At 41.6% G+C, this 12,759-nt stretch overlaps 1 protein-coding gene across 5 annotated transcripts in view; it reads left to right on the top strand.

The window, feature by feature from the left end:
- Positions 1-12,759, top strand: part of RYK (receptor like tyrosine kinase) — a 1,376,634-nt gene that overhangs the window by 1,217,767 nt on the left and 146,108 nt on the right. The window contains exon 14 of one of the 5 annotated variants that reach the window (XM_033957871.1): positions 12,635-12,725. The exons of the other annotated variants lie outside the window; for them this stretch is intronic. Coding sequence (XP_033813762.1) covers positions 12,635-12,685 — 51 coding nt within the window. The 3' untranslated portion in view covers positions 12,686-12,725. Of the gene's footprint in view, positions 1-12,634; positions 12,726-12,759 lie in introns of those variants that run through there. 5 annotated transcript variants of the gene reach the window in all.

The following is a 12,759-nucleotide window of genomic DNA, read 5'->3' on the forward strand; positions in this document are numbered from 1 at the left end:
GTCACTCCCATCTTTAAGAAGGGATCAAGGGGTGACCCGGGAAACTACAGGCCTGTGAGCTTGACCTCGGTTCCGGGAAAGATGATGGAAGCAATGGTAAAGGACACAATCTGCGAACACATAGAAAAAAATGGGCAACTGAAGGCAAGCCAGCATGGCTTCTGCAAGGGAAGGTCGTGCCTCACAAACTTGCTATACTTCTTCGAGGGAATAAACAGCCAGATGGATAAGGGGGAATCCATAGACATCATTTACCTTGACTTCCAAAAAGCCTTCGACAAGGTACCTCACAAACGGCTACTAAAAAAGCTGTGGAATCACGGGGTGCAAGGGGATATCTACCGATGGATCAAACACTGGTTGGCAGGCAGGAAACAGAGGGTTGGAGTAAAGGGCCAATACTCGGACTGGCAATGGGTCACGAGCGGAGTTCCACAGGGGTCGGTGCTGGGACCTCTATTGTTCAATATATTTATTGATGATCTGGAGACGGGGAGAAAATGTGAGGTTATCAAATTTGCTGATGACACCAAACTCTGCAGCAGGGTTAGGAACACGGAAGACTGTGAAAACCTGCAAAGGGACCTAACGAGACTGGAAGACTGGGCAAATAAGTGGCAAATGAGCTTTAACGTAGAGAAATGCAAAGTCATGCATGTAGGGAAAAAGAACCCGATGTTCAGCTACAATATGGGGGGAACACGGCTAGGGGTGAGTAACCTTGAAAGGGATCTGGGGGTGATGGTTGACACATCGCTGAAACCATCGGCGCAATGTGCAACAGCCTCAAAGAAAGCAAACAGAATGCTGGGCATCATCAAAAAGGGTATCACAACCAGGATGAAGGAAGACATTATGCCGCTGTATCGCGCAATGGTGCGCCCGCACCTGGAGTACTGTGTTCAATACTGGTCGCCGTACCTCAAAAAGGACATGGCGGTACTCGAGGGAGTGCAGAGGAAGGCAACTAAACTGATAAAAGGTATGGAAAATCTCTCTTACGCTGACAGGTTAAAAACACTGGGGCTGTTCTCTCTGGAGAAGAGGAGACTTAGAGGGGACATGATAGAAACCTTCAAAATCCTAAAGGGCATAGAGAAAGTGAATAAGAACAGATTCTTCAAACTGTGGGGAGCCTCAAGCACTAGGGGTCACTCGGAGAAATTGAAAGGGGACAGGTTTAGTACAAATGCCAGGAAGTTCTTTTTTACTCAGAGGGTGGTGGACACATGGAACAAGCTTCCGGAGGAGGTGATAAGCCAGAACTCTGTACAGGGGTTCAAGGAAGGTTTAGATAGGTTCCTGGAGGAAAAGGGGATAGAGGGGTACAGATAGAACTTGAGGTAGGTTATAGAAGAGGTCAGAAACCACTACACGGGTCGCGGACCTGATGGGCCGCCGCGGGAGCGGACCGCTGGGCAGGATGGACCTCTGGTCTGACCCAGTGGAGGCAAATTCTTATGTTCTTATGTTCTTATGAATCTCTCACTTCAAATGAGATTAGGGAGATGTTTAAAATGTGGGAAAAAGTGCAAAATTTTGTAGAAAAGCACCACCCAAATAAGGCTATAGCAGTGCGAGCGATGAATCTGTTTAACGACAATGCATTGTCACAATTCTGTTCAAAAGTAAAGTGCAGGCTATTTGTGCCATCTCATCAGGGCCTCCATTGTGCCTATCAGTGCATTCTGTGTGCCTATCTCATCAGTGCCTCCATTGTGCCTACCAGTGCATTCTGTGTGCCCATCTCATCAATGCCTCCATTGTGACCATCACAGTGCATTCTGTGCGCCCATCTCATCAGTGCCTCCATTGTGCCTATTAGTGCATTCTGTGTGCCTTCTCATCAGTGCCTCCATTGTGCCTATCAATGCATTCTGTGTGCCCATCTCATCAGTGCCTCCATTGTGACCATCGCAGTGCATTCTTTGTGCCCATCTCATCAGTGCCTCAATTGTGACCATCGCAGTGCATTCTATGTGCCCATCTCAGTTCAGTACTGGTCGCTGTACCTCAAGAAGGATATGGCGATGCTCGAGAGGGTCCAGAGAAGAGCAACAAAAATGATAAAGGGCATGGAAAACCTTTCATATGCTGAGAGGCTGGAGAAGCTGGGGCTCTTTTCCCTGGAAAAGCGGAGATTTAGAATGGATATGATAGAAATTTACAAGATCATGAAGAGTATAGAGAAGGTAGAGAGGGACAGATTCTTCAGACTGGCGGGGGCAACAAAAACTAGAGGGCACTCAAACAAATTGAAGGGGATAGGTTCAGAACTAATGCTAGGAAGTTCTTCACTCAGAGGGTGGTGGACACCTGGAATGCGCTTCCAGAGGAGGTGGTAGAGCAGAGTACAATTTTGGGTTTCAAAATGGGATTGGACGAGTTCTGAAGGAAAAGGGGATTGAAGGGTACAATTAGAGGGTTACTATATAGTACAAAACGCTTTAGAGTAATAGATCACTTACAGGTCATTGAGCTGGGGGGCCGCCGCGGGAGCGGACTGCTGGGCATGATGGACTTATGTTCTTATAACTCTCCCATTTATTATTAAACTTTGCCCATTAGTTTGTTAAAAGGGCCAATAGTCTATATTTCTCACAGACTATTCCCAGACGTTCCCTCGTATCTCTTAATGTGGGTACATCTAGCATAAGCCATTGCTGAGCTAATGTCAATCTGGCAGCTATGAATGCCAAGTCCAAAAGTTTAGATTGAGAGGATGTTAAACCTTCTGTTCTTATTCCCAACAGTGCCCTTTTGGCATTCAGCTTAAGTGGAGTCTGAATTAATCTGCTCACATAGTTCCCAAAACCTCTGTACTCTTTGATATTCCCACCACATATGATAGAATGTTTCTCTTCTACCACATCCTTTCCATCAGGTAGCATCATTCTGCTTGATATATTTACTAATTTAAACCGGAGTAATATACCAACCTATTAAGAGTTTAGTAGCATTTTCCACCAAAGTGGCATCTCTAGCTGTCTGAAAAAGATGTGATACAATTACCTCCCATTTGTCTGTGGACCTTTCCTTCCCCAGGTCTTTTTCCCATGCTTTCATGTATTAAGTTTTGATTGCTTTATCTTCATTTATAATTTTGTATAACCAGGATATACACCCTTTTACTACTGGTTCCCCTAACCCTTTTTCAAATTCAGATTTCTTTAAAACTCCCTTACTCTTCCCCTTTTATGTCAATATGTAATTTTTTATCTGTAAATAAGGGAAAAGATCTCTCACTTCTAGTTAATATTGACCCTGAATGTCTATAAAAGCTTTTACCTCCCCTTTCTCAATTAGTTGCCCCAAACATCTTAACCCTTTTGCCTCCCACTTCTTAAAGATTCTCCCCTCCCTACCTGGTATAAAATCTCATACATATAATATAGGGGGGAAAAATACCTTTTTCTCTACCTATAAGTTTTTTCCTAACACTTTTTCACGTATCCAGAGAACATTTTCTAAAAGGATTATTTATATTTATTAAGTCTTTTTCTCCCACCCATGGTAAATATTTCAAATCCCTAATTCCTTCTCTCCCATCTAGCATTGCTTGTTCTACCCTTACCCAGAGCTTAGATGGGGATAAATGCCATTCAACTATTGCTCTCAGCTGTGCAGTTTTATAATTCTCCAGAGAAAGTAAACTTAATCCTCCTTCCGCTTTAGACTTGAACATTGCCTGTCTTCCAACCCTTGGACGCTTTCCTCCCCATATAAATCTCAATATCATATTATTCCATTTTAGAAAAAACTGTTTTGGGATTTCTATTGGTAGTACTTGGAATAGATAAAGAAACCTAGGAAGAATCATCATATTTACCACTTCCATACAACTTAACCATGAGATGAACAACTTATTCCATCTTTCTAAGTCTTTCTGAATATTTATTGCTAATGGTACATAATTTTTCTGGAACAAAAGTGTCCAGTCTGCTCCCAAAGTTATCCCCAGATAACGAATGGAACCTTTTACCCATCTCAGGGGCACTGATCTCTGTAATTCCGTAATCCTCTCCTTCGATGTTGACATATTCATCACTTCTGTCTTGTTTAAATTAGCTTGAAACCCCGATAATTGGCCATATTCGCCCATAATATCCTTAAGGATAGTTAAAGTCTTCTCAGATGCCTCAACAATAGCTAATATATTATCTGCAAACAGAGACAACTTTTGTTCTTCACCTGCCACCCTCAGGCCTTTTACCTGTTGACACTGTCTAATTTTCTATGCTAAAGTCTCAATAACTAATGCAAAAATCAGGGGGGTCAACAGGCATCCCTGCCTTGTCCCTCTTTGAAGTTCGAATGTATTAGAATAAAATCCATTTATTTTAATGCATGCTAATGGGCTATTATATAATGTAAATATCCAATCCCTAAACCTTTTCCCAAGACCCATATGTCCCAAGACTGCATCCATAAACCTCCATTCAACTGGGTCAAATGCTTTTTCAGCATCGACCGAGACTGCTAACCATCCTGTTCTATCCTTTTTAGCCCTCCATATCAGATCCAACTCCGAATCCCATCAGATGCCTGCCTCCCAGCAATAAAACCAACCTGATATGGGTGGATAAGTGATGGCATATATGATGACAGTCTGTTAGCGAGGACTCTAGCCATGATTTTTGTATCTATTCCTAACAAGGAAATAGGTCTATAGCTAGCACAAAATGTATTGTCTTTTCCTGTTTTAGGTAATATTGTAATACCCACTAATCTCATAAAATATGGCAATTATTCTCTGTCTTTTAAGTTGTTAAATAGTTTTACTAAAAGAGGAGTTACATAAGATATAAACTTTTTATAAAACAGTCCTGTGAAACCATCCATCCCAGGGGATTTACCTAGCTTAATATGATGTATTACTCCTCTGTAATTTCTTCATCTAGTCTTTGGACCTCTGATTCTTGGAGCTTATTTAATTCTAACTGAGACAAATATTTTGACAAAGATGTTTCCTGTCCCTGGTATTCTGATGTATATAATTTCTTATAAAATTCCACAAACTTAGCATGGATCTCCTTTTCTTTTGACAGGAAGTCACCGTGCTCAGATCAAGTTTCAAGTTTATTAAAATTTTGATTTGAACGCAATATCAAATAATTCAATGCGTTTAACAATAGTAATTTTGCGGGGACAAATAACAATTTAAACAATAAAAAACATACAATCTTATCTATAATTATCTAAAGATACATAAGGAATAGAAGGATAAATTACATTTGTTTAAAATAAAATAACCAAAAGAAAAAACATTTAGGGAGAAACAACTTCAGATCATATGCACGTAATACCGTGTTTCCCCGATGATAAGGCAGGACCATCAAATAAGACAGCCCCCCCTTTTTAGAAAAAATTGTAAAATAAGGCACCCCCCCGCAAATAAGCCACCCACCGATACCTGCGCTTACCCGAATCGGGTGGTATGGTGGGTGACTCCGTGTGGTCCCTCCGTCTACCGCGGGGGTCGGCAACCCGCGGCTCCAGAGCCGCATGCGGCTCTTTTCCACCTTTGCCGTGGCTCCGGTAGTGTGTCACGCAGGCATGCAACTTACAAGTCCGGCATCGCGGCGGGAAATAGCCATGCTGAGCAGTGAGCTCAGCACGTACACAGATGAAAGCCTTGCTTGCTGATTGGTCCGGCGGCCGTGCCGCCGGACCAATCAGTAAGCAAGGCTTTCATCTGTGTAGTGCTGAGCTCACTGCTCAGCATGGCTATTTCCCGCCGCGACGCCGGACTTGTAAGATGCACGCCTGAAAAAGAAATCATCCTGGCCGGGGTCGGTGTCATGCTCCGGAGATCTACAGCCTTCCTATCTCCCTCTCCCTTCTACCTGCTTCCGGCCACATCCCCTGCTCCGCGGCTCTCTTCGGCAACTCAGCAGCAGCGATCGACACAAGCTTCTGACGTCGGGGCCTACCCTCTGCGAGTCCCGCTTGTTTCAACTTCCTTTTTCCACAAAGGCGGGACTCGTAGAGGGAAGGCCTCGATGTCGGTAGCTTGTCTTGATCACCGCTGCTGACAAGTTGCTGAAGAGAGCCGCGGAGCAGGGGGGTGTTGCCAGGTGCAGGTAGAAGGGAGAGGGCCAGATGCAGGACTCGTGGGTGAGGGAGCAGAAGAGAGAGAGAAAGAGAGAGGGGAGGGAAACAAAAGGAAATATTTCATACTGGGCTGGGCCGGAGTGGAGGGAGGGTGGAAAGATTCTAGCTACAGGGTGCAGTAACAAAGGAAAAGGGGGGGAAAGCTGAAAATGGAGATAGTGACACAAAGAAGAGAAAGGGTAAGCAGGACCTACTGAATAAGGATAGAGATAAAGAGGGGACATGAAGAGGAGGTGAAATAGAGACATAGAAGTAATGCTGAAAAAGTGTGTGTGGGGGGGGGGATAAAGACATTGAAAGGGTAAATAAGGCATCCCCCCGAAAATAAGCCCTAGAGCATATTTTGGCCTTCCAAAAAAAATAAGACAGTGTCTTACCATCGGGGAAACACGGTATTACCTTACAAGTGTTGTACCTTAATACAGTGTGCTAATAATTTCCCTGCCCGGTTCCCAGATTCATAATATTTAAGTCTAAGGTGATCTAAATTAAATTGAATGGCTTCATCATCCATTTTTCCTAGGATCATACGGATCTCTTTTATTTGCGTCCTAATCTGTTCCCCACCAAGTCTCTTCTTATGTTGTATTACTAATCCCATCAATTTTTTTCTTAATCTTTTTTCCTCCTTTTCCTGGGTCTTTTTCTTATAAGAAACTATAGAAATCAACTCTCCCCTTAAAACAGTTTTTAAAGATTCCCAAATCGTTATGGGTGAGTAATGGTCAGTATTATTATTATCCAAAAAAATTCCTAATAGACTTTTCTATTTTCTGAACTACCTTAAGATCTTTTAATAAAGTATCATTTAGTTTCCAATATCATATCCCTATTTTAGTATATCCCCATGTTAGATCCACCCATATTGGGGCATGGTCTGCCCAATTAGTTTCCTCTATTTTTGCATCTATTAATTTACCTCCTAAGGATTTATCCAACCAAATCATATCAATATGGGAATACACTTTATGTGGGGGAGAATAGTAGGTATAATCTCTACCTAGCATATGTATGCTCTGCCATCCATCCAATAAGTTTAATACTTCCAGGAATCTTTTTAGTTGTTTTTTGGTTCTATCACTTTTAGTGCTCGTAGTGTTCCAACGAGGGTCAGAGATCAGATTAAAATCCCCTCCTATTAATAATAGTCCTTCCTGGTTTTTTTTTTAAATTATAATCAAAAGATCTTCAAAAATTTCCCTTGATTGAGATTAGGAGCATAGAGATTCACCAAAGTCACCTTTTCCCCATTCAAATCCCCCACCCAAATGATCCTTCTCCCTTCATCATCCCTTCATTCAGCCTTTGTCAGGACTTTCAATTTTTTATCAGATAGTATCCCCACCCAGGGTCGTATTAACCAATAATCCCAGTAGGCACGTGCCTAGGGCCTGAAATGGTCAGGGGGACCCACAGAAGGAGAACACTGAAATAAATTTTTAAACGGCGATGAGCCCCCACTCAGCATTGATTGGCAACACCGAGCCCCCCCCCCTCGATTGGCAGCACCGGCCCCCCCCCTCGATCAGCAACACTGGGCCCTGTGACTGCTCTCTCTCGCTCGCCGCTGCCGAAGCCTGTAAACAAATTTAACAAACGCCGCAGGGCTCTAACAGTGTGCGTGACGCTGCCGGATTCCCTCCTTCTCCTCCATAAACGAAATGGGAAGTTACGTCATGAGGGGGAGGAGGGAAGCTGTCAGCGGCACGCGCACTGTTTGAGCGTGTGTTAAATTTGTTTACAGGCTTCGGCAGCGGCGGGAGAGAGAGCAGTAAATGAGTCTTTCAGCAGCGGCAGGAGAGAGAGCAGTAAATGAGTCGAAGCCGGCAGGCCTGGGGATGGGAAGATCTAGATGGAAGAGCAGTCGGGGAAAACAAGAAATATGGTATGTTGGAGCAGAGAATGAGAGAGAGAGAAGGGGAAATGTTGGACAAGGGCGGGAGGGGGACTGGATCATAGGGTGACAGGGGGAGAGAACAGCAGGAAAGAGAGCGGAAGTTTCAAGTTTCAAGTTTTATTTATATTTGATTAATCGCTTAATTAGATTATTTCTAAGCGAATTACAGTTTGTAAGTAAACATAATATTGAAACAGTAAATAACATAAAATATTAAAAATTTAACAATTTATACATTAAGTTTTAAGAAAAAAAAAACAAAACAAGCATATTAGTAAAATATAAAATTACAAATTAAATGTTATACGGTACAAAGATCATAAAAATTACAGAAATTTTAGCTTAACAATTATATACTAAAATAAGAATTCAGTAATATAAGGGATCTTAACATATAAAAAGAGCACATGGATAATTTTAAATATTAAAAGCGTCTTTAAATAAAAAGCATTTTAAATTCTTTTTAAAATCGTTTAGGTTATTTATTTCTCTTAAGTGTAAAGGTAAAGAGTTCCAGAGTTGAGGTGCTACTACAGAAAACATATCCTGACGACGGGTTCCAATGATTTTTAATGAAGGAATGGTTAGAAGTTTGTGGTTGTTTGATCGCAAAGAACGTGAAGAATTATAGGGGATAAGTAATTTGTTTATGAATTGGGGTTCATTGGTGTCTAAGGTTTTGAAAGTTAACAATAGAATTTTATAGGTAATCCGATGATTAATAGGGAGCCAGTGTGATTTAATTAAGAAAGGAGTCACATGGTCATATTTTTTTCCTTTATAGATGAGTTTAATGGCGGTATTTTGTATGATTTGTAAGCGTTTTTTTTTCTTTTTGGGTAATGTTTAAGAAAAGAGAGTTACAATAGTCAAGTTTAGAAATGATCAAAGAATGAAGTAGAATGTTTAGCGATTTAGGTTCTAAAAATTTTGAGATTGATCGAATCAATCGAAGTCTATAAAAGCATGATTTAACAATGTTATTTAAATGTTCATGGTATGAAAAATTGTTATCAATAATGATACCAAGCAATCTTGGACCCTGAAGGGGAGGGAAGAGAGAGGTGGTGAAATAATTGATTATGGGGGGAGGGAAGAGAGATGGGATAGGAAGATAGTGAAGGAAAAAGGACAGGGAGATGTCAGGCCATCAAAGGAGATTCTGGGCTACAAGAATAAAGGGAAGTGATATGCTGGAAATTTTGGAAATTGTGGGAAAGACCAAGGGACAGGGGTGGCAAGGAGATGAATGAGAGGAAGATAGCCTCTAGCCCAGTGGTCTCAAACTCACGGCCCGGGGGCCACATGCGGCCCGCCAGGTCCTATTTTGAGGCCCTCGGTATGTTTATCATAATCACAAAAGTATAATAAAACAGTTTCTTGATCAAATGTCTCTTTAGCTATAAATTACAATATTATTATTAAGACTTAGCCAAAAGGAAAGATTTATAAACTATATAGAGTTTTACCTCATGCACAATTGTCATTTCTTTAAGACATTAACTATTTTTTCTGAGGCCCTCCAAGTACCTACAAATCCAAAATGTGGCCCTGCAAAGGGTTGGAGTTTGAGACTACTGCTCTAGCCCCTCACCTCCTCACCACTGCTGCTTTCCAACAAGTGCCTGATGCTGACAGCACAAGTTCTCCTCACTTCCATCATCTGCCCCCCTTCTCTCTCTCCCTCCACCCCAGGCAATTCACTGAGGGGGCAGGATAACGTGATGGAATTGCCTGGGATGGAGAGAGACAGAAGGGGCAGATAATAGAAGTAGGGAGAAGAGAGAGAGAGAGAAGGAGGCAGATGATGGAAGTGGGGAGAACTTGTCTTGTGCCATCAGCTTCAGTCGCATATGAGGAAGTAGCAGTGGTGAAGAGGTGTGCTGCTTTCCTACATGCTGGATGGGGGGGCATATGCTGCATGGGGGAAAGAAGATAGAGTTAGTGAGATAGTGGAGGGGTGAAGGAAAGGGGTGGCAAGCTGTGAGTAGACACAGTGAAAAGAGGGAAACTGAGGACTGAATAGTAATAAAGAATTTAATTTAGACGGAGGCAGAAAATAGAGAAGGAAGACCAGAGAAGAAAAGGGAAGAGAGAGGAGAGTTGCCAGAAAACGGAGAAGGAGACAGATATCAGATCTGAGTGGAGGAAATGAGAAGAAAAAGATGCTATAAACCACTGGGGGAGAGAGAAGGAGAGAGATGCCAGACCATGAGGGGAACAGAGGGAAGATGATGGATGCCAGACTAATGGGGGGGAGCAGGAGGAGAGATGGCAGAGGGAGGTAGATGTTTTCTGGAAAGAGCAGACACTGGATAGAAGAAAGAGAATGACAAGAAGATGAGGAAAGCAGAAACCACAAGAGAAAGGTAGAAAAAAATTCTTATTTTAAAATTTTTTTTTTGGTTAAGAATAAAGTAGTATTGGAGCTATGTTGATAAGTGTTTAGAAATAGAATTGGTGATCCTTTTATTGGACTAATTTTAATACATGTTTGACTAACTTTCAGAGACCAGATTCTTCTTCCTCAGGTCAGGACAGAATACTGTAACAGCAGTATACTTTACTAACCTAAGGAAAGAGGGTTTGATCTCTAAAAGCTAATTTAAAAATGTATTAGTCTAATAAAATGATATTATCTTATTTTCCATTTTTTTGTTTTATTTTTATTTGCTAATTTGTAAAGTGATTTGTTATTTCTCTTTTTTCAAATTTACATCTGCTATCTTTATATGTTGTGCAGTATTGGGGGATATGCACCACTATTTCTTCATCCCAGGGGTCTCAAAGTCCCTCCTCGAGGGCCGGAATCCAGTCGGGTTTTCAGGATTTCCCCAATGAATATGCATGAGATCTATTACCATACAATTAAAACAGTGCATGCAAATAGATCTCATGCATATTCATTGAGGAAATCCTGAAAACCCGACTGGTTTCTAGCCCTCGAGGAGGGACTTTGAGACCCCTGCCCTAAACTGTACTGTTCCTTCGGTTTGTAACAAACCAGCATGCTGAATGCTCTGCACTGCTCCGATGATTGTCAGAACAGCGCAGAACATTCAGCCCCCTAGCCAGTGCTAAAAACCTCTTCTGTGCTTTTGTAAAAATGGGGGGGGGGTTAGTTTGATTACTTAATAATAATAATAACTTTATTCCTCTATACCGTCATAATCGTGCGACTTCTAGGCGGTTCACATTGAAGAGAGCTGGACAATCAGCGAGTTACAATATGCAGATAGTCAGTGAAATTATAGTATGCAGAATCTTAAAAATGCAGAGAATTACAATATACAGTTTGTTAAGAATTTCAGAGTGGACATGTTAGAAAAAAGTAGCGAATTACAAAATACAGTTTATTAAGAATTTCAGAGGGGACATATTAGGAAAATAGAAATGGAAAAAGTGTTTGGTGTAAATACGGTCGAATAAGACAGTTTTTATGACTTTTCTAAAAGCATCGTAGGTCAGTCTAGCTCCATTAATGTAATTGTCTAGCCAGTGTTGTTGTTTGTTTGCTTGGTACATAGAAGTTCTATCAGAAAGGTTTTGTATTTACAGCCGGTAATGCTTGGGTATGCAAATAGATTGCAGTTTCTGGTTTGTCTTATAGGGCTGTATAATACGAAGTGAGATAGCAAGTATGTAGGAGCTAGTCCCCAAACTAGCTTGAAGCATATGCAAGAGAACTTGAATATTATTTGTGCCTCGACTGGCAGCCAGTGCAGCAGTCTGTAGTAGGGGCTAACATGGTCGCTTTTTTTCAATCCAAATATCAAGCGGACCACTGTGTTCTGAACAATTCTAAGTTTCCTCACTGTTTTTTTGGGTATACCCATATAAACGATATTGCAATAGTCCAGTGTAGAGAGCACTAGTGATTGCACTAGTAATCTGAATGATAATGGGTGAGGGTGGTTCTGTGTCCTGTGTTTATGAAATACTGCTAGATACGTCTACATGTCCTCACTAGGCACGCAGCTAACCCAGTTAGGGATAAAACTATTTAGTTATGCAGATGATTTTACAATCATCATCCCATTCGTTAATTCTATTCCTAAAGCTTCAGAAGCCATAAACGTGATGGAGCACTGGATGACAACCTTTAGGCTCAAACTTAATTCAGAAAAGACAACTTTCTTCGTTGCTTCGCCAAATCCGCTTGACACCAAATCACCACTATGTATCAATAATCTTAATTACCCTATCCAACCTACCATAAAGATACTAGGTGTAACTTTGGATCAGTGCCTAACCATGAGAGACCAGGTGGACTCCTTGATCAGAAAGGGATTTTTCACTCTCTGGAAACTCAGATCCATTAAAGCTTATTTCAATACAGTGGCATTCAGAACCCTGGTCCAATCCCTCGTACTGAGTCTACTTGACTACTGTAACATTGCCTATTTAGCAGTTTTCCAAAAGAACATGCAGCGTTTACAATTGATGCAAAATGCAGCAGTCAAACTGATCTTTGGGCTGAGGAAGTTTGACCACGTGACACCCTACTACAGCTGCATTGGCTGCCAATGGAGGTGCGCGTAAAGTTTAAATTTGCCTGCTTCTGCTTCAAAGCACTACACGGACTTGCCCCTAAATATATAACTGACCTTTTCGTCTTCTCAGCCAACAGACACAAGAGAAGCTCACATTTCAACTTCATTTCCCTCCCTGTGAGAGGTTGTAAACTGAAAAAACACCATGAACATCTTCTCTCGCACCAAGCAGCATCATGGGGTAAAGACCTAGAA

This window comes from Geotrypetes seraphini, chromosome 9 (genome assembly GCF_902459505.1).
Source record: "Geotrypetes seraphini chromosome 9, aGeoSer1.1, whole genome shotgun sequence".
Taxonomy (NCBI): domain Eukaryota; kingdom Metazoa; phylum Chordata; class Amphibia; order Gymnophiona; family Dermophiidae; genus Geotrypetes; species Geotrypetes seraphini.